Here is a 23,729-nt window from a genome sequence, read left to right as displayed (position 1 = left end):
TCATCGCCACTTTTCTGTGCACTTACTTTTTCTGCTGGGTGGTTCTTCTTGTGTAAGCAGGAGGGCAGGAAGACCCTGGAAAACCAAGTAAAGAGGCTGGAGATGGTGGAGCGTCGGGAGAATAAGCTGAAAGATGACATTCAGACCAAATCTCAGCAGATCCAGCAGATGGCCGAAAAGATCCTGGTGGGAGAGCCTTAGATTAAAGCTCATTAATACTCTTCACTACTCCACCCTTAATTTCCCAACTGCCCTGCGCCTTCCACCCTTCTAACCCCATAATGGTCAAGGCTCAGTCATTAATGGATGTAGGAAATGGACGTAGGGAGCCGAGGCTCGCTGATAGTTTGAAAAGATTTGGTGTTACATTTATGGATTTTACCATTTTCAGCATGAATAGGCACCGCTACAGTCAGCTTGTGGATTTCCAGCTTTTTAATGCAAGTTTCTTTCTTTGTTTTAGTTCTCCTGTCATTTTGAGTGAGAGTGGATTTATTAGTTGCATTGTTCTGACTTAATTGTTACTGCTGATTTTGTTATAATGTTCATAATTTCCCCAGGAACTAGAGGAGAACCTGAGGGATGCCCAGTCAACGGCTCAGAGGATGGAAACTCAGCTGGTTCAGAAGGAGAGGCTTTTTGAAGATAAGATCAAGGTGAGACAGAAAATCCTCTTCTTTTCAAGTCAAAAAATTTCAATTAATGTCGCCGTCACGTTTTACAGCAAAACCTGACAATGCCCCATTTATAGTTTCCACCCCAGGTTTCATAGTTAAGCCGTGAAGTATGTCTTGTAGCGGGTTATAAATGAAGCGTGAGCATCTTTGATATAATCTGACCAGTCTCCTATTTTCCGGCTCTGACTGATCCAGGTCCTGGAGTCCCAGATGAAGGCAGACATGGCCGAGAAGGAGAGCCTCGAGGCAAAAAGGGCGCAGCAGGAGGACGAGTCGAGAGAGAACTGCAAACTAATCAGCGAACAGAAAGCTGTAAGACAACAAAATCTTTCTCTAATTCTTTACTGAAGTGGATTCAGAGGTTACTTATGTCTGCCTAGTTAAGACCTGCATGTGCTTAACTTGCCTATTTGGGAACATCTAATGATTTGGTTGTAAGATTATTTCTTCAGATATCTAATTTGGTTGCTAGCGCCGTAGTTTCTTATCGCAGTCTAGCTGGATTGACAAGTTAATTGGCAGAATGGTTCTTGTTGCTCAACACAACCCGGGCTTAAGTTTTAATCTCGTTAATGTGTTAGCCTGGAAGTCGTTAAGAAGCTTTCCCAGATCAAACACTGCTAAATGGATTCAAATAGGACTTTGCAAACGTTTAGCATTATGCTAACTTTAAACAAAAATGTGCTGGCTAAATATCTGCTGTTATTCTTAATGACTTTGATTCACAAACTGATCAAGAAACCTATTGGGTGAGTGGGTTTGTTAGACGTTGATGTGCCGGGTGTTAATTGTATCCCTGCTCTACTGCAGACCATCAATGCCATGGATTCCAAGATGAAGAACCTGGAGCAGCGCATCGCCGAGCTGTCCGAGGCTAACAAGCTGGCCGCCAACAGTAGCATCTACACCCAGAAGAATATGTGAGTGAACGAAGCGTCCAGCACATGCTGTTCTCCTGGAGATTTTTACTCCAGTGTCTTCACCAGTATATGCCTAAACAATGCTGGACTTCATCATTTCAAATGTTTAACTCAGAATTCTCATTCAAGAAATTTTGTCTTAAGAAATGAGTCAAGCAAATAAATAATAGCCACATTTGTGTTTCCTTTTCTTGGCAGGAAAGCCCAGGAGGAGATGATCTCAGAACTTCGTCAGCAAAAGTTTTACTTGGAGTCTCAAGCAGGCAAGCTAGAGGCTCAGAATGCCAAACTAGAGGAGCACTTGGAGAAAATGAGTCAGCAGGAGCAAACCAGGAGAACCCGGCTGATGGAGCTGGAGAGTCGGCTGCGGGAGGTAAGGCAACAGGAGGCAAACGGTGCTAAATCTGTAAGCTCAAGATTAAGTCATTCACTTAAACCGGCACAGAATCCAGCCTTGCATCGTGACAGGATTAAGGAGCTGATCAGCTAGTCTTCTTCTGTAGCTTTCATGTAAATATAGCAATAGATAAAAGTCTAGAGAGAAATCCCTACTATAAAAAATGCTGATTTATTAGCCAGATTTCAACAAATGAGGAAGGGATGAAAATCAAACAAAAACTTGAGGGGAGACTGGAAAATTTATTCTAATAGTCAGCTGTTTATTTTTTTGTACAGTTTGATAAAAAGTCGCTAATTAGTCTCCTTCTCTTATTGAGAGCTTGTCTGTAGATGTTGCTGACGGACGGCCTGCTGTCATGTCTCTGCCTTCTCGCACTCTACTGAGATACACAGCCTGCCACTAAATACTCACCTCGCTGTCTTTTAGCTTGCAGACAGATTTCCTCTGCCCTCTCTCAGAGGAATCTGCAAGATTCCAGCCTAGAAAAGATTTTTGTGACTCATTTCTGACTTTCTGATTGTGTACCGTTGTGACCCACCAATAGTGATTGTAGAGGATTACTTTTTAGAAACTATATTAAAAAGAATTGAAAATATTTGTTAGCCTTTTTGTCTTTTATGTATTTACATTAGGAGCAGAGTCGGTATCCAATCATGTACTTGAGAGAGGAGTCTCTGTTTTTAAATGAACAAAGCTCTGTTTTACAAAGACCAAATGATTGGAGTTGACATTTTACACTCCATTCATTGTCCCATACTAGGAATTATTACAATTGATAATTGTAAGCATCAGTCAACTTTGAGATTTCAAGCAGGATGACATTTCCAAATTTAATTTGTTCCATGACAGACAAACTGTTCAAAAAGTATGACGAAAGCAGACTGTACGGTAATCTATTCAGCCTTCCTGTTATCTGTTATCTTCAGGTCAGTTTGTTTCTTTTTGAATTTACAAGATCGTCCCAAAAGCAGTAGGTTTGTCATTGTACACATTAAGTTCGGTAAATAAAAGCTCATTTCAAAAGTGCAAGATGACCAGTAACCAGTGAAGGATAGCTCTGTTTTTCTGACGGAACAGCCGATATGGCTTGTTGTTTACTTTTACTTAATATAGTTATTTAAATGTTTTTAAAGCTGAATAAGTTTTGAAAAGGGAAACGGAATATAGAGACAAATATTTGTTCATTTTTTTCTGTCTGTCTGTCTGTCTGTCCTCTTCACAGTCTGTAGCTTTTCTGCAGGTTTTGTTTTTTAAACCAGACAACAGTAGATGTATCTGCCATAATTTCATGAAACTGGCTGAAAAGAACAGAAAACGATGGAAATTTGAGTTCTTTGTTAAAAAGTCTTATTGTTTTCCATGCAGATGGGCCTTGAACATGAAGAAGAGAAACTGGAAATTAAGAGACAGGTGTCAGAGTTGACCTTGTCTCTTCAAGAGCGCGAGTCCCAGATCAGTAGCCTGCAGGCTGCACGCCTCGCCCTGGAGAGTCAGCTGCAGCAGGCGAAGACGGAGCTGGAAGAGACCACTGCTGAGGCAGAGGAGGAAATCACTGCACTGAGGGTAAGAGACGCTACTCCAAGCCGACAAGGACAATATCTCAGAAAGTTGCTGCTCAGTAAGTTTGGCATAGAGGCGAGCAGATATCCTGCAGCAAAATGCCTTGGGTCCTTATCCATTATGACAACTCAGAACCATGTAAGCAGTTGTAGGATAATTTTACACTGGAACACCATTTATTAAAAGAAAAAATAGTTGCATAATTTCACATTGTATATCTATTTTCGTCATCTTTTTTCTGCAGAACCACAGAGACGATATTCAGCGCAAATTTGATGCCTTAAGGGACAGTTGCTCAGTAAGTGCTGACACTGCCTTTATTTTCCTCTTGTCTGGTCACAACTATCAAACGTTTGCCATAAGATTTGTGCAGTATGTGTAAGAAATAACTAATCTACTCGGGATCTCATTACAGATGCAAAATAGTTGTGGTGCATCGAGTTGCATTTTAGCACAGCAACAAAAAATATTTATTTATTACGACCACTTATCTGCATGGGGTTAACGCCTCCACCTGTTTGTTTTGCCTCAGGTGATCACTGACCTGGAGGAGCAGCTCACGCAGCTGAGTCAGGAGAATGCCGAGCTGAACCGCCAAAACTTCTACTTATCAAAACAGCTCGATGAAGCGTCGGATGAGAGGGAGGATAAGATGCAGCTCAGTCAGGAGGTGGACCGCCTCAGGAGAGAGGTGGCTGACCGGGAGATGCACCTCAACAACCAGAAACAGGTTAAATGACAGCAACTAAGTTATCTTTTAACAGCATGTCCTGCAGCCTGACAAAGTTTTAAATTCACATATCTAAAATCAACGCTATGAAATGTTTTACATTTATTAATAAAAATGGAATTTGGCCTCAAATATGACTATCACAGGTCTTAAACTTTGTTGTGGCAGGACTATTTAATGTTGGGGCTTTTTTGTAAGGCGAAAGTTTGAGTCACACGCAGACATCTTCATTGTATTCTGTGATTCGAGGCTGTTGACGCTACCGCTAACTAGCTGCTAATAAACTCTTGTCAGCTTTGTTGCGTCTGTCATCTGTAAATGCAAATTTATTTGCAGTTCGTTAATTACATCCATCTTTGCCACTAACTCGCTTCTATTGCCAACCCCCATACATATATACCCATATGTATATATGTATGTAAGATTACATATGTGTATAAATATGCAATCTTCTTTTGTAAATTTGTCGCGATTAAGGTCTTAAATTTAATTCACGATGGTCTTAAAAAGTCATAAATTGGAGTTTGTAAAATCTGCAGGAACCACCACTTAACATGGTGTGGATTTCAATCCAAGCTGGTGAGGATTGAAATGTATTTCAATTTAAAATATATATTTAAAATTATACATTTAGACATAAAAAAAGATTAATATTAAGCTAAACATGAAATGAAACATGAAACATGAAAACCTTGTGAGACATGACAGCATTTAAAGCGAAAGTAAAGTGAATAATGGCATAATATTGACAAACTGTGTTTTTCTCTTAAATTTATCCTCCCAGAACATTGAGACACTGAAGACAACATGCAGCATGCTGGAGGAGCAGGTGGTGGAGCTGGAGTCTCTGAACGACGAGTTGCTGGAGAAAGAGAGACAGTGGGAGGCATGGAGAGGAGCTCTGGAGGACGAAAAAAACCAAGCAGAGAGACGGACCAGAGACCTGCAAAGACTACTGGATAACGAAAAGCAGAACAGGTAAAACTGTTTTTCTTTTAAAATTTTATTAATTCACATTAACATACAATTTAATAATGTCATTCTCTTTATATATTAGACTTTTCAATGTTACTAGACAATTTTTTGGTTGTGATCACAGGCTTCGTGCAGAGCAGCGCAGCACCGAGTCTCGTCAGGCAGTGGAACTGGCCGTTAAGGAGCATAAGGCCGAGATACTGGCGTTACAGCAGGCTTTGAAGGAGCAAAGACTGAAAGCTGAAAGTTTGTCTGACACTGTAAGTATGTTGTCTGTCTTCACTTTATTCACTTCACTATATTCCTTACGGTATAGATTTATTTCTAAATCATGCACATTTTATGTGACAGATGCATGCAAATGCAGTGCCTGTAGGAATAGGGCTTTTTTGGATGCATTTCCCTGTTGGAATATCGCATTATGTCCCACGTTTTACTATGGAATCTAAACGGTTTGCCTTAGAAGAACGATAATTCACTCAGATGTTCAAGCACAACCTACGAACAAGCAAAGCTTTAAACCAGCAATACCTGTAAGATAAGTGAAAACAAGTCTTAGTAGCCTCTGCTGGGCCAGTTAAACATTAGCATGGACTGTGAAAGTGGTTATCAACAAACAAGTCTCTTGAAGTTCGACAGATGTTTACAGCTGCCCACAGACATGAGTCAAATGACTTCTGGAGACATATTTTAGTCTCCAGAAGTCACGTTTTGTGTTATTTTTTAACTCCCTGACCAAATAAACCAAAGGACAGAAGTGATGCTGAGTGTGTATATTGCTGGAGGTTTGAAACTTTGGGCACAGTTTTGGTTCTTCAGACAGGACAATGATCGTTAACTCATCAAAAACTGGTTCCAGAGTGAATGCAGCCAGGATTGGGCTTGTGATTTTTATGGATAACTTAAAATATTATGAATTAAATGTACAAACAGTCTGTGCCAGGAAATCCTTCATTTTATGTGAGCTCATTTCTAATTAGAAAAGTGGACAAATATCCAGCCAGAATTATGCTAGAGGCTTGTTGAAGCCAATATAAATAAAGCATGTAGTTCTGTCCCTTTCCAAAAGACACCAATCTAATATTTTAGGAAAAACTATACCCCCATTTAGGGCTGTTGTAAACGATTATTTTAATAATCGAGTAATCTATAGATTTTTCTTGCGATTAATCGAGTAATCGGATAAAAACAATTATGAAATAATATACTGGTAAATCTTTCATAATACCAGTGTTACTATCGGATATCAACATCAGTCTATTTTTTCCACATTTGAGCAATACGGGATATTTACGGCTCCTCCGTTCAGAAACTCATCTACCAGCCATGTTCCGCCTCCCGTTTGTTCAGACCGGGATGATATAAGTTTATTGTGCGGTTCGTCCGTAAAGCTGCTCTTACCCTGTAAGCATCAACCCTCAGCCGCCCGCCGTGTTCAGTCTCTCCGCTCACCTGTATAAATCCTCCTCAGCTTCTTCCCGCCGTTCAACCAGCAGCTCCGGAGCAGAAAGGCTGCCGAACTGCCGGCATCGCGCCGGTCATTTTAAGGATGTTTATTGGTCCCACAAAAACGATGAAAACCCGGAATTATCACCAATCAGTAAAATCCCCACGGGACGAACCTGAAGATTGGACGTTATGCCGCTAACACGTAGCTTCCGTAAACAACTCAGAGGCAGAAGTCAGAGCTCCGCACAACGCAAATAATGTTCCGGCTGAAACACGGTGCGCTAAATGATAAAACATAAATTAACGAAGCTTCGAGGCAGGTCAATTTTCCTCGATGAATTTTAATAATCGAGGTACTCGAATCACTCAAGGAATCGTTTCAGCGCTAGCCCCATTACTGTCTTTGTTCTGGAAATACTGTTTAGCGTAATATTTATGATCAAAGTGATCTGATGAATGTGCAGTCAATTATTCCGTCTTGTGAGCAAACTCATGTTCGTCATTTAAATACAACAAATAAACTGTTTCCATAGTTATGTCTACCTGGATCAGAATACCATCAGTATTAGGTCATTATAATGTGTAATCTTCCAGTGTGAACTGCCTGATCTTCTCCACTTTTGTAACATATTTTTATCTTTATGAAATTTAGAAGCTCGGATCTTTCTTTGGTATCGGTAAATTTGGCTTCGTCAGCCATTGTAGCTTTCTTTCGGGAAACGTGTCTGTAACTTTCTTGTGTCGCAGCTCAACGATCTGGAGAAGAAGCACGCGATGCTGGAGATGAACGCTCGCAGCTTGCAGCAGAAGCTGGAGACCGAGAGGGAACTGAAACAGAGGCTGATGGAAGAGGTAGAAAGTCACCAGCAATTAACCAGAGCAACAAGTCTGTGCCTATTAAGAACATTGGTTTGAAAGGTTTAGTTTTAACTGTATTTTGTGATTGGTGCCCTTCCCCCCTCCAGCAAGCAAAGCTGCAGCAACAGATGGACCTTCAGAAAAGCCACATTTTCCGTTTGACTCAAGGCCTTCAGGATGCCCTGGACCAAACCGACATGCTCAAAACTGAGAGGACAGACCTGGAGTACCAGCTGGAAAATATACAGGTGCTCACTTTTGTACCTCTTCAGACAAATGAAATGCGATCCCCTCTGGAGAGGAAAACGCTCCTAATTATTAGATACATTAGCCACAGCGAAAATGTCTCAGTAGAGTGATGATGATTATAAATCCTGATTAGTTTTCCCACACAGGCTTCTTTTCAAAGCAGTCTTGTGAGGCATTTCCTTCTCTGAGCCTCTGATTTCCGTACTACAGGCTGTCTACTCCCATGAGAAAGTAAAAATGGAGGGCACCATCTCCCAGCAGACCAAACTCATTGATTTTCTGCAGGCCAAAATGGACCAACCCACCAAAAAAAAGAAGGTAGGTACAGGAAAATATTTCAGTTTACAGAATCGTACCACAATGATCTCAGTCAGCTAATAAGTGGATTATCATTTCTCCTCTGTACAGGGTATCTTTGGACGGCGGCGTGAAGATGTAGGCACCACAACTAATGGCGCTCTGGCTCAACAGGCCCAGCCGGCGGTCCCCATGCCGTACGGTGACATGAAAATGGCCTTGGACAAGGAGCGCTCCAGGTGTGCAGAGCTGGAGGAGGCGCTACAGAAGATGAGGATAGAGCTGCGCTCCCTCAGAGAAGAAGGTACAGTCTGCCATCTTTAAAGCTCTGGGCTTTACTTTATAATACTAGCAATGGTAATAATAGCAGTAATAGGGTTAATAGTAGTAATAATTATATCCAAATAAATATCAATTCTAAATTATTGCAAATTATAGAAAAAGTTTTATCTTTCTTTTGGTTCTTCCTCTCATTCTCTTCTTCTCACTCTCTTCTCCTCCTTCTCCCTCTCATTAATTGCACATACTTATTACAATAAAGTTATTAAATAATTTATAGAATATAATTATGTCATTACAGGACAATTTCTTACATCCCACTCGAACACCATTAGAGATATTTTAGGAAGTGCTACGTTTATGATTTGCAACATTCACGTCTAGTAAAACAATGTTTTCTACTGCAACCTCTTAAATCAGAATTTTTTATGGATGATTATTATTGTTTATTTTAATGCTAAATAATACATCGTTAATTGACCAACTTAAATTTACTGACTTTTTATTTTACTACAATGTATCTTGGTAGCATTAGAAAAAACAAAAATAAAACTAATAAGGCTTATTTCAAACAGTCTCCCAATTTCTTTTAAAAGTCACAAATTCCTGATCTTATATTTTATTGTTGTATTTGCATCTGGTGTCACAGCGGCTCATTTCAAAGCCCAGGACCACGTGGCTCCTTCCACGCCAGCTCAGGCTCGACACCAGATCCTCATGTCGGCCATCGTCAAATCTCCAGAGCATCAGCCCAACCCCAGCAGCCTGCTCAACCCCTCCACTCGCTGCAAGGAGACGTCTACACCTGAAGGTTAGTCGGACGAAACGTAACCAAAATAAATAAAAAAAGCAAACAGCGTTGATCTCTTACTCAGTGTAAATATGAGGCATGAGTTTCTTGTGCTGAGGTTAATGTGTTTCCCCTCTCAGGCGCATTCAACCTGACGCTAACAAATGGACTGTTTGGTCACCTCTTTTGTCCGTGTCCTGTTCTGTATGTGTTCTCTCAACGGCCGTTTTCACAAAGCAACAACCAGGCTAAACTGAGACTGCCTTGCAAATGAACATGGTGTGAACAAAACGGTATCAGATTTAATTGACTATCCAGGTACGGTTGTAACAGTTTTGCTGTATGTAACAGAGCAACTACTTCTCCTACGTCGGGAAGTAGTTGCTCTCCTATATCGGGAGGGAAACTCGTGGTTTTGCTACCCACAAAAAATTGTGGGCACCGCTCACAATCCAACAAATTTAGTTCATTGTTGTTCTTTCCCCTCATTTTAAAATCTCTGGAGACATGATTTTAGTGCATAAATAGAAATAATTGTTTAATTATGTGTGGGATTCAAAAGTATTTATATTAAACTGAGACTATTTTTTTTATATGTGAAAACTTTTGTTAGAATTGTTACAAATTTTAAGATCACAAAGAAGCGAGAAACGTAGATAAGCCATACAAAAGCTGGGTTGCTTTTAAATAATCCAGGCTGTCTTCTAATTTAAAGCGAAAACACATTATTGATGCAGTCGTTGCCATGGAAACTGAACCACTGCTGCTTATACCATAGCTTGGTTGCAGGTTGAGTGAATCCCAGCTACAACTGATAAACGGCTCAACAATCACCTGGAAAATTTTCACATCAGTATAAAGAAATTCACTGAATAAAAGAACTTCCTATGTTTCGGAACAAACCAACCCAATCGGCAAACATCTACGGAAGAAACTGGGCAGAATTAGTTGCTCTTGCTTTGTGATTCAGGCTCTTGGTGTCCGTGTGTTTCTGCTTGCATTTAGCTGTTGTTAGACCACTTTCTTCTTTGTGTCTCTTCCCTCTTGTTCCTCACAGAAAAGAGGAGGGTCACGTTTGAAAGTAAGTTAGCCACCATCAAACGCCTGAGCTCACCTCCGATGCCAGCATGCTGCACTGTGTGGAAACTTTCCGCTCTCGCTGCGTTCATCTGTTCCACTGTCTAACTTGACCAAAGATGGCTTTCTTTCTCGAGACAGGAAGACGTGTTGTGTAGGACGGGTGGCTTTTCACTCAGGAGCATTTAAATACATTTCATGCTTACTAGCATGTGCAATCTGATTTTTAGTTTGACTGTTTTAAGGCCCAGTTCCAAATCCATTCCTTAAAACGCCTTCTTGTGCTTGAAAATAATGCATCTGATGCAAATCTTTACTGATCCTCGCAGTTATTTACCACTTTGCCTCATATCAGTAACTTCTATCTCTGCATAATTTTTTTTCTCCCCTGTTTGCTTTGCAGAATTTGGTCGCCGTGTGAAGGAAAGAATGCACCACAACATTCCTCATCGTTTCACTGTCGGCCTCAACATGAGGGCTGCCAAATGTGCCGTCTGCCTGGACACTGTTCACTTTGGACGGCAGGCTGCCACTTGTTTAGGTCTGTATCGTGATTTTCAGTGGCACAGATGGAACATAAAAATATTTCCGGGGACACTTTATTGGCAGGAAATAACAAAAATACTGGGATCATTCTTGAAACGCAGCCTTTAGATGGATTAATCTTGCTTCTTTCTTCCTGGCTAGGATCATTGGTTTCACAGCTATTGTCTTAGAAAAGACAATAACAAAGACAACAGTGTCCAAGTTGATTAATTGACTACTGGCCTGGAGTTGTTTGCATGTACCCCATTCATTGGGATGAATATCTTAAACATTTTGGGGGTGTGTTGGTGTGATTACATATATACATCCACCCTCCACTAATGTTTAAACACACTTCCCTTAGCAATGTGTAGAAAAAAACTAAAGTGTAGCAGTCAGCAGGACTCTGGTATAATTCCAGCTGGTTATTTGATCACTCTTCTTACCAGATTTTTTTGCCAAGGACTCAACAGAAATAGTCCACACATTTCCAGTCATTTTGTCTCCTCGGTCGTTTTAATAAATTTGTTCTCGTTGTCTGACTGGAACAGCCGATATTGCCCACCATATAGTTATTGATTTGAGGTGAAGTAGAGTGATTTGGAGAAAATTTTAGTTTTTGTGCTGTTCTGAAGTTTGAAAGCCTTACCTTCCTTGCAGACACCTTTTGTTATTGTGGCTATGCTGCCTTGTCTGACCATGAAACTTTTTCTCCAAGGGCCATCTTGCCAGTCTGTTCTCCACAGATCAAGTTGAAGTCAAGCTGTCTTCTCTGAGGCTCCAGCAACCAGCTTTCAGTCCGTCATTCATTCTCACCAGCTTCTTTTCATCGGAGAGGGACAGATGGTTGAAATTTGGCCACCGTCGGTCGTTTTAACAGGACACTGATTTTTAAACCATGGCAAAACTGGTTTGGAGTGGATAAGTCAGGCTCACATTAGGCTTCAGGAATGGCCACAGGCTAAAACCAAGTTTATGGACTATATTTAAAAGGCCAGTCTGTGCCAGGAAACTGTACAGTTTAAATGAACTCTACAATTTCTGATAAGGATGATTAAATATTCAGAGAGGATTATTCTAGATTCTTTTTGGTAACGAAACTGGATCTTGGGGTTATTTTAATGTAATGGTGAGCTGTTTTAAAGGCTTTTTTCATCCTTCTTTCTGTCTCGTTGCAGAGTGCCACACCCTGTGCCACCCCAAGTGTTCCCCGTGTCTGCCGGCCACCTGCGGTCTGCCAGCTGAGTATGCCACTCACTTCTCAGAGGCTCTGTGCAGAGAAAAGACAAACTCACCCGCTTTGCAAATGAAGGAGGCCACTGGGCATGTTCGTCTCGAGGGATGGATGAAGCAGCCTAGGTAATAGTCTTCCCCAGTACAGGTATTTTACAGCTTTTCTGAATGTTTTATACAGCAGTAATAAATAGTTTAAACCTTCATATTTCACTGGATAGAAATGGCAAACGCGGCCAGCAAGGATGGGAGAGGAAATATGTGATTCTGGACGGAACCAAACTATCAGTCTTCGATATTGAACCTGCAGAAGGTCAACAATTGTTTGTTGTTGTTGTTTTTTTTTCTATGCATTACATTTTTAAAGAAAGATAATTCTGTTCAAATTATAATGATGTTATAATTTAAGTTCAGGTTTTCCTGTATAGACAACATCTGTTTATTTTTTATTTTTTTAGACTCTCTAAAGGCTGAGGAGGAGTTTGAGCTGTGTTTAGGTGATGGAGAGGTCACAGTTCACGGAGCCGTTGGTGCCTCTGAGCTTATCAACACGGCCAAGTCGGGTAAGAAAAACTACAGTTAATTCTGCTGATGAAAAAATATCTAAAGTTTTTCATTTTGTCATTTTCTGGTTTCAATGTTTTTCACTACGGCATTTGTAAAAAAAAATAAAAATGAGGCCATACCAACAACTACCTGTGTTTTGTATGTTTTTTGAGAAATCTTCAAATATTGATGTGTAAACTTGTATATATCTAATTAAAAAAATCATAGTGAATTAGTTAGTTGATCATTAAACTCTTACCTTGTTTGGCTCCTTAAACAAAAGTTAGCAATGAAAGTTTGTATTCTGAATGAGGAAGAAATTGGGACAACCTGCTGCCTTACTGATCATTTTACTAATTTTGGTTAAAGCTTATTGTAGCCATCTAAACTTTCATCTGTGAGAAATTTAAGGGATTTCAGACAACCTGTTTCAAAGGTCCAGTTCTACATCACCTCTATTTTGTTTATTTTTTATTTTTTTACGAATGAGGTCACAATTTCCACAAGCACCCTGTTATACACAGTGAAATCGGAGTTTCAAAATTTCATGCCTAAACTCTTCTATGCTTTCATACACAGGGAAAACCTCCTTGAGTAATTATGTTCTGACCATTTACTCCTGACATGATGCGCCTGTGAGATTTAGCCATTTCAAGTGGCAATAAATGTGGATGTTTCCTATTTATATTTTTCTCCTCACCAGAAATTACATTTATATTTTTTTAAAGGTATTCTGTCATTTGAGCATTTATATTGAGTGTCTGATTTTTAGAATCTTTCTCTCTCTCGATATACATATATATATTGCTTTTTTTTTGTGCCTGTTCTCAGACATCCCATACGTGCTGAAGCTGGAGTCCCATCCCCACACCACATGCTGGCCGGGCCAGTGCCTCTACTTCATGGCTCCCAGCTTCCCTGACAAGCAGCGCTGGGTGGCAGTGCTGGAGTCTGTCGTGGTCAGTAGCCGCGGGTCTAAAGACAGAGCAGAAGCTGAGGCGGTAAGTATAATTTTGTCATATAAGTATAAGTTTAAATATTCATACATTATTTTTAAGATTTTGTTCTGCTCAATATGTAAATACTTTTGTAAACAACAGGTGTGAAACCAGTCCTTGGTTTCTTAACATTAGACCAATTTTAACCAAATCCAAAGATCTTAGTCTTGTTGGGGGCAAAATTTGGAAAAAAAAAAGAATTAAGATGCTTTTGATTCCTCATCAGCCCAACATCTTCACTTTTTTTCTCTCTCCTTTCTGTCTCTCTCTCTTCTCTTTGCATGTGTTCAATATTTTCATCTTGTACCTATTTGTTGTCCTCCTCTGTGAATAAATTGGTTGGTACGTGTGTGACTGCGATCGTGTGTGTGCGTTTATCTCCATTCAACCTGGTTATGTGGATCATGTTATAGGCAGGCGTTTCTAAAAGACAGAAGAACCTATCACCTCTGGTTCAGGTACAGTAAGTGGCTGCACGAACGCTTGGGCTTCAGTCGTCCGTCCGACTGAGCATGTGTCAGCTGTTCCCAATATGCATTAAAACTGTGTGCACGATAGTTGAGGTCAGCACAGTCCAGGGTCACTTACTCAGTATGGTCGACCAGAACAGATGCCTTCGAAAAACAGTCGTACTTCCTACATTTTCAGTGATATAAACCACATTAACGCATGGACACAAACATGCTGCAGCAGACATTTTAGCATATGCTGTGCTGCATGCTCCTGCAAAAGCTATGCTAAAGCCCTTTTTGGTAAACCACGACATGATCGGTTTTTGCAACATCAGATATCATGGGCTGGTGCTTGTTCCTTTCTTTCTGTTTTCTTGCAACATTTCCTCCCATCTTCTGCTTTCTTTGTAATGCTACCTTAGCTCTGAATTGTTTCAGCTTCTCTCCAAATACGGTGCCACTGCCTCTACTTCCTCTGTGTCTAAACATTACATTTCTGTTACCTTCTAACCTCTACTATCAAACTGTTGTGTTCACAGCCAAATAAACTTTAAAAAAAAAACTGGAAGAGTTAAAACGGTTCCAAGTAAAAATGAAATAAGTCTAGATTTTGTTAGAATTGTTTTTTTCCCCCATAAGTTAGTCTTATGAATTTGGTTTCATAAGACTAACATATGTTAAAGTTAGTCTTATGTTTCTAACTTTAACATAAGACTTGTGTCATCAAGTTCTTAATTTTACTGATTTGTTGATAAAGGTTGGACCTATTGCAAAATAACACACACACTGGGATAAGAACATTCACCCACAGCTTTGTAGTTTGTGCAAAACTGAGGCTTTTACCAGAGTCGACTGCCAAATTAAAAGCTACACAACTGGAGTGATTAGCAATTAGCATGGTTAGCATTACTCTAACAACTGTTTCTGTTTGAGCATGTACAGGAACAAACTGAAAAGACTTGCCTTAACCAAGATTTTCACATTACTAACATTTTCAAATTCAGCATCCATCATGTGAAAGAGGTTTAAAGCTCAAAACAAAGTAACTTTGCTGTATTGTGTTTAACCTTCCTGGTATCTGCTGAAAGTTTTCAACTCTCTCACAGCCTAAATAACCCACAGGAAGGTCTAAGAATGTCATTAAAAAATACAGAGTAGCTTTTTTCTTTAAATCTTCATTCAGTAACAACATTTACACTATTTTAGTTGTTGCTACAACCTTGTACCTCTTACTTGTGGTGTGCAAGAAGAACTGATGTGCTGACCAGCTGGTCACAGGCCAAGCTAAAATAAAAGAGGTTGATGCATTCTGATCAAAAGCCCATTTATTGGTGCATCCCCAAATTATTGCCTCATTTGTTTACATCACACAAAGTCTTGCATTGCTGACAGTCTAGTAAAATTTGTTTTCATTTCCAGCCAGGAGCTTCATAATCTTGACCAGACTAAATGTTTTTTTCTGATTACAGACTTTACTGTTGCAAGCTTATCTCATATTAGCCTTGTTTTTTTGTTTTTTTTTATTTCCCTGTTTTTTCACATGTGAGATTTTCCCTTAATTATCCAGTTTTCCCTCATCATTTTCTCCAGTGCAGCTGTCCTTCTGTCTGAAGCTACTCCCTCCACTGCATCTCTTTGGCTTTATTATGATGAGCTCTGTTAGACCTCCAGATTCACTAATGCAAAGTAAAAATGATGCTACCAGAAATATCGCAGAGCAGCATTTAGCACATACAAGACTTGCATCGTCGATCTTTGGTTATTTGACTATTTTTTTCCCTTTTCAGTTACAACAGATAGATAATGTATAATGAAATGTATTTAAAACTTAATTACAAAAAAAAACAGTAGCTACAAAACTGGAAAGATTAAAAGTTAACTGGTTTACTGGAGGTATGACAAATTGTGTGTTTCATACATAGCCCTGTATGTGAAATAAGCTTTGCTATGTTAGTGCTTTGCTCATTTTGTTTGTAAAAGCTCTCCGGCTGCCACACTCCGAGTTTAATAGCCTCTAATTCAACTAATTTGCAGATTTCTGAACCTTTCTGGTTTTCCTTTGTTTATTGTCTTAATAGAAACTTCTGGGCAACTCTCTGCTGAAGCTGGAGGGGGATGACCGCTTGGACATCAACTGCACCCTACCTCTCACAGACCAGGTACAGTGACCACAAAAAAAAGAGGCTTCCTAACCATGTTTGTGGTGAGGCAATTTGCCTGACTACTCCATTTTCCTCACTGCCTGAATCATCTTTTCCTTCAGATTGTTCTCGTTGGCTCTGAGGAGGGTTTGTACGCTCTCAACGTCATCAAGAACTCTTTGACGCACATCCCTGGACTGACTTCGGTCTTCCAGATCCAGATCCTGAGGGAGCTTGATAAGCTGCTGATGATCACTGGTACGACGTTCTCATTGTATGAGAACTGACTGAAAGCACTTTCACTGTGAAATGATTGTTTTTACTTAAGAGAAAAGTAATAATCATTCCTACTGCAGCAAAAGTAATATAGCAGTCTGGTTTTAACAGCTATAACGTAATCAGAAACAGTTATTTAAATTGACACTACTTCTCTAGTTGGATTCATATCCAAACTACATGGCCAAATCCTTCTTCATCCAAAAATATACATAAAAGGCTTCAAGATGGAAATTGACACAAGTTATGTATAATGTTTTTGTGGGGTGGGGGTTTTCTTCTTTTTTTTAAATAATTAGTTGTTGGAACTAAAGGCATTTAAAAAATCCATAAATTTACTTGCCAAACCCCCAATTTATGGGCAATCCCTTGTACGTGTTATAATGCCTGGTGTGGCTGATGTCATTCAGGGGAGGAGAGAGCGCTGTGTTTGGTGGAGATCAAGAAGGTGAAACAGTCTTTGTCACAGTCCCATCTCCCAGCTCAGCCCGACCTCAACCCTTTCATCTTTGAGACAGTGAAGGGATGCCACCTCTTCTCTTCTGGAAAGGTGAGACCATTTGCTCCGTAAACAGAGCCAAGCCCCGGCAGACTGTCATCCAGTCAGCTATCGAGCTGATCTTAACAGGAACAACAGAGCGGCGATTGCAGATATTTACCTCTGTCCTGATTAGAACTGCTCTGTCTTTGCAGATCGATAACGGACTCTGTATCTGTGCTGCGATGCCTAACAAGATTACCATCCTGCGACATAATGAAAGCCTCAACAAGTTCTGCATCAGAAAGGTGAACGGACGGCATGGGAGACCTGCTCGGTGTGGGAACTTGGAGGATGCTGATCCGTTCTCCGTTTGCATTCGCAGGAGATTGAGACGTCGGAGCCGTGCAGCTGTATTCACTTCACTGGATACAGCATCATAATTGGCACAAATAAGTTCTACGAGATCGAGATGAAGCAGTATGTGCTGGAAGGTACGTGTCTTAATTTGAGCTGTTATTTCTTTATAACCAGATGGTTTTACACAAACGTTTACAGCAGAGAAGTTCTGTCACCGCAGCGCTTGAGCGTTCACACCTGAGTGAGCTAAATGTCTCTGGGGATTCGTTTCTGCAGAGTTCCTGGATAAAAATGACGTAACGCTGGCTTCGGCCGTCTTCGCTGCGTCCTCCCACAGCTTTCCCATCTCCATCATCCAAGTCACCACAGCCCCACAGAAGGATGAGTACCTGCTCTGTTTCCACGGTTTGACATTTGTTTATTTAGTTATGTGGTTATATACATTGAGAACACAATGCAACATTACCACCAAAGTGGAAAGGCGGTGTTTCCTGTTGGGTCTTTTAACTTCTGGACGTTTGTCTTGCAGAGTTTGGTGTATTTGTTGATGCGTATGGCCGCAGAAGTAGAACAGACGATATCAAATGGAGTCGTCTGCCTCTCTCATTTGGTAAATGTCAATCAGTTTGAGTGTCTCTTTTGGATGAATTGTAATTGATTTTAAAGGATAAAAAAAAACCAGTAATGATGTTGAATGCCATGTTGTTTTTTCCAGCCTACAGAGAGCCCTACCTGTTTGTGACTTACTTCAACTCTTTGGATGTTATTGAAATTCAAGGACATGCTGCTCTTGGGTAAGTTTTTTTTTTGTTTTGTTTTGTTTTTTTTTTTTTTGCTATTTTGCTTTTAAAAGATGTTTACGGTTTATTCATTTTTTATACAGTTTTTGGTATTCCTGTAATAAACTTTAATGTATTTTGGAATTGTATACTGTATGTTAAACTCTAAAGTGGAAGCAAAAATGATGCATGGTTTTCTTTTTTTTCTTTTTTTGGCTTTTACAAATTAAAATCTGAAAATTTTTGGAAGCCTTGATTTTATGTGATGGATCAGAAATGAGTTATGTATAAAGGCAGTTTCTTTCTGCCACTAGACAGGAAATTATGGGTCTTTTCCCCTCAAAAAAGATGTTTTTTCCCTTTCTGTTTTAGGGCTTAAAATGAAAATAAAACTGAATTGTGGTTCTTAAAATTCACAATCAAACAACGTATAGTGTATACTCCAAAACGTCAGGGCTGAGGATCTCATCTATTTTGCTGGTACAATTTTCTTTTTAGTTCTTTGGTTTTGAAATGTTAGTTACAGGGACTGACGAAATATAGCGCACAACTGTGAAGTGAAAAGAAACTGATTCAATTCTAAAAGAAAAAAATAACTGTTGTGGCATTAAATGTAGTAGCATATTATTACAGTTGTTACAAATGGTGATGGCTGTGGATAGGAACGTAGTGGTCAGTATTACAGCCAACCTGAAGCAGCCTGCGACTGAAGACACGGTCTGATGAGGAGGATCCTCTGAGTCGTCTGTAATGATGTTAAGTTTATGAAGAATCCTTTGTACAGGAACCCCAGCAGATTATGTGCAAAGTGATCCTCCTTTATCCGCTCGTTAAGCTTTTTTTAAGTCCCTGGCTCTTATGCTGCTATCCCTTATGAAGACTGGAAAAGGGATCACGCACGCCACTTATAGACGATGTACAGCATCCTGTTATAAACACTGAAAGAAGTACAGTCTGCTCTCTCACTTTTTGTAGACTACTTCAGTGTTGCACCTTCGGTTCAGTCCAAATAATGCAACATTTAAAATGCATTTACAAATCAAACTCGGAGAACAGCACAAGTTCTGCATATTTGTGCTGTTCTGTAGGAAAAAGTGAGGAAATGCTCCGGTCATTGTTTAAAATATTTTTTGCTTTCCCTGCTCTTCAGGTCACACTCGTATGCACACTTGGACATCCCAAACCCACGTTACCTTGGCCCAGCCATTTCCTCTGGGGCCATTTACTTGGCCTCATCCTACCAGAACAAACTGCGGGTCATTTGCTGCAAAGGCAACCTGGTGCAGAGTCAAGAAGGCGGAGGAGATCTGCAGCGCAACGGCTCGGGACGCAGGTAAGAGAGCTCGCCTTCACTTATGTCTTTCATTTAGGGACTGCTTTAGTGACATGCCATCCTCTTAAATTTTGGCCTGTTTCTGAGGTGCTATCCATTTTCATAACAGACAGAACATTATATTCCTGCCTTCAGTTTTCACAAAACACAGAATAAAAGATTAAAAACTTATATTATAAGGGAGCAACAGTCCTGCCAAAAAAAAGCTGAACAAAGATGTAAATTCTTTTTCTTGCCTGTTGAGATTTGATTAACTAGTCATTTAGTAAAAATAAATAAATATATATATATAAAACTTTTTTTCTCAGCACCTAAAATGTCTTGTTTTAGGTCGGCTTTGCAATATGAAGTTTCCATATTCATCTGTTTAATTACAGAAAGATATAAACAATACGGGAAAGTCCAACCGTCGTATCTTTCAGGAACATAAAGCAGCGAAGGACCTTGTAAAATTGTGGCTGAACAGAAGAGTGTCCTTTCCCACGGTGAAACAAGTCCTTTACTGGTGTGAGCTGAAATGCTGCTCAGATAGGATGAAGCTATTAAAGCAACATCCAAAGCCAGATTCAATTTTACAAATATGTCCTTTATTCTGATTAAAATTAAAGGAAAATGTACCCATTTTTTCATTATTTTGGCATTTGAATTAAGATTATTAATGTTGGTCCTGCTAGCTGACCTAAAGCAAAGCAAAGCAAGGTTTGGAGTCTTTATGTAGAGTATTTTGATTTCAGCTGCACATTAGGTTCTGCATGTGGCTCAGAACAAGTTTAGAGCTGTGGGATGTTTCCACTCACTGGTTCTGGTTCATGTATGTGGCGCTGATGGGTCACTGGGCTTAGCTGGCACAGGTGGCGTTCGCACGTGGTGATGCTCCGAATGTTTTAATGAAAAATTAACATTTGTTTTGTTTTGCAGGAAATGTGGTCCAGTTTTTATCTGTCACAGATCGTAATTTTTGTATTTACTTGTTTTTAAATGATTTGTTGAAATACCTCATCTCGATAATAAACTTTAAAATAAAAAAATGTTTTTGCTGTTCTTGCGCTGACTGGTGTAAGGCTTCATTGACGCTCTTTATTTTGTTGTCAACCGCTAACTTAAATTCAATTCAGCAGCCTAAACGGAGCTGATGGGTTCAGTCGCCTCTAATCACAAACAATGCGCTTGTTAGGCGATTCAATTAGCGCTAGCATAAATCCATTCCTCCTCATCACGTCCTGACTCCTCCGGTGCCAAGCAGAGCCCAGACTTTAAACCTCTTTCACTCACTTAACGATGCACCATGTCTGTCTTTACGCCTGGGTTCCTCCCCGCAGTCCCAACAAGCGTGGGCCGCCTTCCTACAATGAGCACATCTCCAAAAGGCTCGCTGCCAATCCTCTGGTCCACGGCGACCCCGGCACGCCCCACCGCTACAGAGAGGCCCGCACGGAGTTCCGGCGGGATAAGTCTCCGAGCCGCCCGCTGGAGAGAGAGAAGTCCCCGGGCAGGATGCTGGAGAGCCGGATAGTCGGGTCTCCCGGCAGGGCCATGGCTGACCCCAGGCTAGAACGTTCCCCGGGCAGAGCCATGGCTGACCCCCGCATGGACCGCTCCCCCGGCCGGATGATGGACGTTCGAAGGGAGAGGTCACCTGGAAGGTTCGAGGAGCGTCAGAGACTTCATACTGGCTCTGGGCGCACGCCCATAAACCCCGTCAACAAGGTTCGTCAACAGGATAAAGCTTTAGGTTCATGGCTCTTCGTGTTGTGCTTTACTTCGACTTCTCTTCGAGTAAACAAAACTTAAAGCACCTCAAATATTTATGGCTCCCAAAGAGATCCTTTATTTCCAGATTTCATGTTATGCTGTGCAGCTTTACGAGAAAGCGAATTGATTTATGGCCTTTCCTGTGAATTTGTCAAAAAATGTTAAGATTATTGTGGTAGATATTTTTAGTGCTTTGTGAAAGTATTCATATGACTTTAACATTTCCACATTTTTTCTCATTGCAACCACAAACATATTTTATTTTGACTGTGTTTAGTAGACCAACACGCAGTTGTGCAAAAGTACAAACTATAGAAGTGCAGTCTAGTCTGTCCCTGTGGGTCAATACTTTGTTTTTCCTTTTACACTTAATGCGTATTTTTAGTGGTTAAGACGCTAAAGCTTGTGGTGAGGACACTGTTAGTAAATCCATGGTGAAGCAGGTGCATGTTTTCCTAATATTGTGCAACCCTAGTCTATCACATAAACCCTGAATAAAGCACTTTGAAGTTTGCAGGTGTAATATTAGAAAATGTATTTTTAAAAAATCAACATCTGCAAGAGTTCTTAAATATTCCAACATTTAAAATGCTAAGATGTATTTTTTTGGTCTCCTCCTGCAGGTGTGGGACCAATCATCCGTCTAAGAATCAGCGGAGCCACGCGCCCATCATGGAAGGAGAAGCTCATCTTTTTCAAAGAACCAGTGAGAACGTTGCAAACTCGTCCTGAAACACTGCCTATACTTTAGTACCTACACAGAAAACCAACCGTAGCTGTCGGATACTAAAGGTAGTATTGGAGAAAACAAAGAGACATCCTTCAGATTAGGCTATATTTTCAATGAAGAACAAAATGTCATACTGGCCACATAAACCTGGTCATTATGACGTTTTTAGCACATGTTAATAATTTGCAAAGGAAAAAGCTACGGTGCGGGTTTTCACATCAAGTCTGGACTTGGTTGGTTTTGCTACTTTCAGATACAACTTCACCTGCTGCTTACTACAACATAAGCACAGTCATAGAAACCCAACCTTAAAGTCATTCGCAGCCACCAGTGATGAATGGTTTAAATTGGTTAAAATCAACATCATTAAATTCGGCTCCGTTCCTCCTCAAACTCCTTAACTACAGATCTGGGCAGACGTGTAGCATGGCCTCCACACACAGTCTGCTAATTACAATCATCTTCAGCTGGTCATCTGTCCACGCCTGTCGGGCCGCAGCCACAAAGCAAGCAGAGAAAAAGTTCAGTATCGCCCTGGATCACCGTTTGTCCTCCTGACAGGTCAACACTAAAAAAAAAAATAAAAAAAAATGCACTACCCACAGCCCGCACCCCCAGCAGCAATGGAGCAGTATCTTTCTAATCCTTCAGAACACAATCTGAGTGTAAATAGATGAGACATAATTTTATATATATATTCTGAGAGGGAATTTTCAAGGCTGGAAAAAGCCGTGTCTATTTTTGTTAAAGAACAAAGTGATAAAATAGTCCTCTTGAATGTCCGATGAGTATTCTTTTAACATGTCCTAACGCGTCTTTATCAAGTGAGTGATTGTATCTGGATCTGACTCGTGTATGCACTTCCATCTGTCAAAAAGGAAAAAAACCTCAGTACTGAATCATATATGAAGGAATGAAGAAGAAGAAGAAAAAAGAAGAAACAATCATGTTTGGAGTTTAAAACATTAGTACCTGAGCATTTCTTTTTGTACAGTGTTCCTTACTGTTGTATATAAACTGAAAATGTTCAAAGTGAAGATGGAAAAGATTTTTTTGTTTGTTTTTGTTTTTTCTCTCCCGATTCGTAAACGGCATGGATATGTATATCTGAAACGAAACGGAGTGTTGTCTTCTGCTTCTGCCTCATCGAGTTCCACAACCTTACAAAGCACGTAAATATTAACTGCCTTGTGTGAACTATCTGCTCAGTGAAGTCATGTGACGATGACTAAATCCTAGCCTTTTTTATTATTATTTTGAGTTGAGACATCCACTTCATTCAGAAGATCAGTAAAATTACCCATCCATGTTGATTCAAAAGACACATTTATTTCTGAACATCGGTTTTCAGTCATGGTTCTTGAATGTAAGCAGATGAGATACCTCACTTTGACTTGCCCAGTTTTTCCTTCTCGGCAGTAAGGCGCTCAGTTTGAAGTTATTTCTGGAATTTTTTAAAACTCCTTTATGAACTTAAAAGCCCTTCCTTCCTGAATGTATTAAAAGTCAAGAAGATGGAGCTGATTTTACCGGTGTTTAACAAAATGCAACAGATTGCACACATTTCCAGCTGGTCTCTGCAGGACTCTGTACAAAAGGGTTGCCCGCATATTTTAATTTTAATTTTTCTACTTCATCGTCTTTATGCTTTACATATTCCGGATCATAATGCTCTTATGCTGGATATGATATTGATGTCTGCTAACAAATGTTTAATTAGCATTTCCTGTAGAGATTTTGTCACAGAATATTAAATATTATAACCATTGTCTTTCACTTATGATTTGTATTGTTGTTTTTTTGTGTGCTTTGCTGTCATAAATTGCAGGAAAACAACTTGGCTCTTCTCCTTTACAGTCACACTG

The 23,729-nt window shown here is 40.0% G+C and overlaps 1 protein-coding gene across 6 annotated transcripts in view; it reads left to right on the top strand.

Moving 5' to 3' along the window:
- cita (citron rho-interacting serine/threonine kinase a) overlaps window positions 1-23,640 on the top strand; it is a 42,692-nt gene extending 19,052 nt beyond the window's left edge. Inside the window, exons 18-50 of one of the 6 annotated variants that reach the window (XM_008409417.3) lie at window positions 61-186; window positions 561-656; window positions 873-989; window positions 1,488-1,597; window positions 1,796-1,970; window positions 3,363-3,560; window positions 3,802-3,855; window positions 4,090-4,287; window positions 5,072-5,265; window positions 5,387-5,522; window positions 7,459-7,563; window positions 7,677-7,817; window positions 8,029-8,136; window positions 8,227-8,419; window positions 9,044-9,205; window positions 10,242-10,265; window positions 10,665-10,802; window positions 11,965-12,145; window positions 12,241-12,332; window positions 12,478-12,582; window positions 13,397-13,566; window positions 13,977-14,021; window positions 16,094-16,174; window positions 16,279-16,414; window positions 16,843-16,982; window positions 17,126-17,218; window positions 17,296-17,404; window positions 17,547-17,675; window positions 17,800-17,880; window positions 17,986-18,064; window positions 19,200-19,382; window positions 20,702-21,089; window positions 21,758-23,640. In XM_008409417.3, coding sequence (XP_008407639.1) covers window positions 61-186; window positions 561-656; window positions 873-989; window positions 1,488-1,597; window positions 1,796-1,970; window positions 3,363-3,560; window positions 3,802-3,855; window positions 4,090-4,287; window positions 5,072-5,265; window positions 5,387-5,522; window positions 7,459-7,563; window positions 7,677-7,817; window positions 8,029-8,136; window positions 8,227-8,419; window positions 9,044-9,205; window positions 10,242-10,265; window positions 10,665-10,802; window positions 11,965-12,145; window positions 12,241-12,332; window positions 12,478-12,582; window positions 13,397-13,566; window positions 13,977-14,021; window positions 16,094-16,174; window positions 16,279-16,414; window positions 16,843-16,982; window positions 17,126-17,218; window positions 17,296-17,404; window positions 17,547-17,675; window positions 17,800-17,880; window positions 17,986-18,064; window positions 19,200-19,382; window positions 20,702-21,089; window positions 21,758-21,781 — 4,311 coding nt within the window. In that variant the 3' untranslated portion in view covers window positions 21,782-23,640. Of the gene's footprint in view, window positions 1-57; window positions 187-560; window positions 657-872; window positions 990-1,487; window positions 1,598-1,795; window positions 1,971-3,362; window positions 3,561-3,801; window positions 3,856-4,089; window positions 4,288-5,071; window positions 5,266-5,386; window positions 5,523-7,458; window positions 7,564-7,676; window positions 7,818-8,028; window positions 8,137-8,226; window positions 8,420-9,043; window positions 9,206-10,241; window positions 10,266-10,664; window positions 10,803-11,964; window positions 12,146-12,240; window positions 12,333-12,477; window positions 12,583-13,396; window positions 13,567-13,976; window positions 14,022-16,093; window positions 16,175-16,278; window positions 16,415-16,842; window positions 16,983-17,125; window positions 17,219-17,295; window positions 17,405-17,546; window positions 17,676-17,799; window positions 17,881-17,985; window positions 18,065-19,199; window positions 19,383-20,701; window positions 21,090-21,757 lie in introns of all 6 variants that reach the window. The other 5 variants (XM_008409416.3, XM_008409420.3, XM_008409418.3 and 2 more) reach the window with 5 other exon arrangements.
- The last annotated feature ends 89 nt before the right edge of the window (window positions 23,641-23,729 follow it).

Source organism: Poecilia reticulata, chromosome 5 (genome assembly GCF_904066995.2).
Source record: "Poecilia reticulata chromosome 5, P_reticulata-male-v2, whole genome shotgun sequence".
In the NCBI taxonomy this organism is placed as follows: Eukaryota; Metazoa; Chordata; class Actinopteri; order Cyprinodontiformes; family Poeciliidae; genus Poecilia; species Poecilia reticulata.
This window is presented reverse-complemented; position numbering and strand designations above follow the sequence as displayed.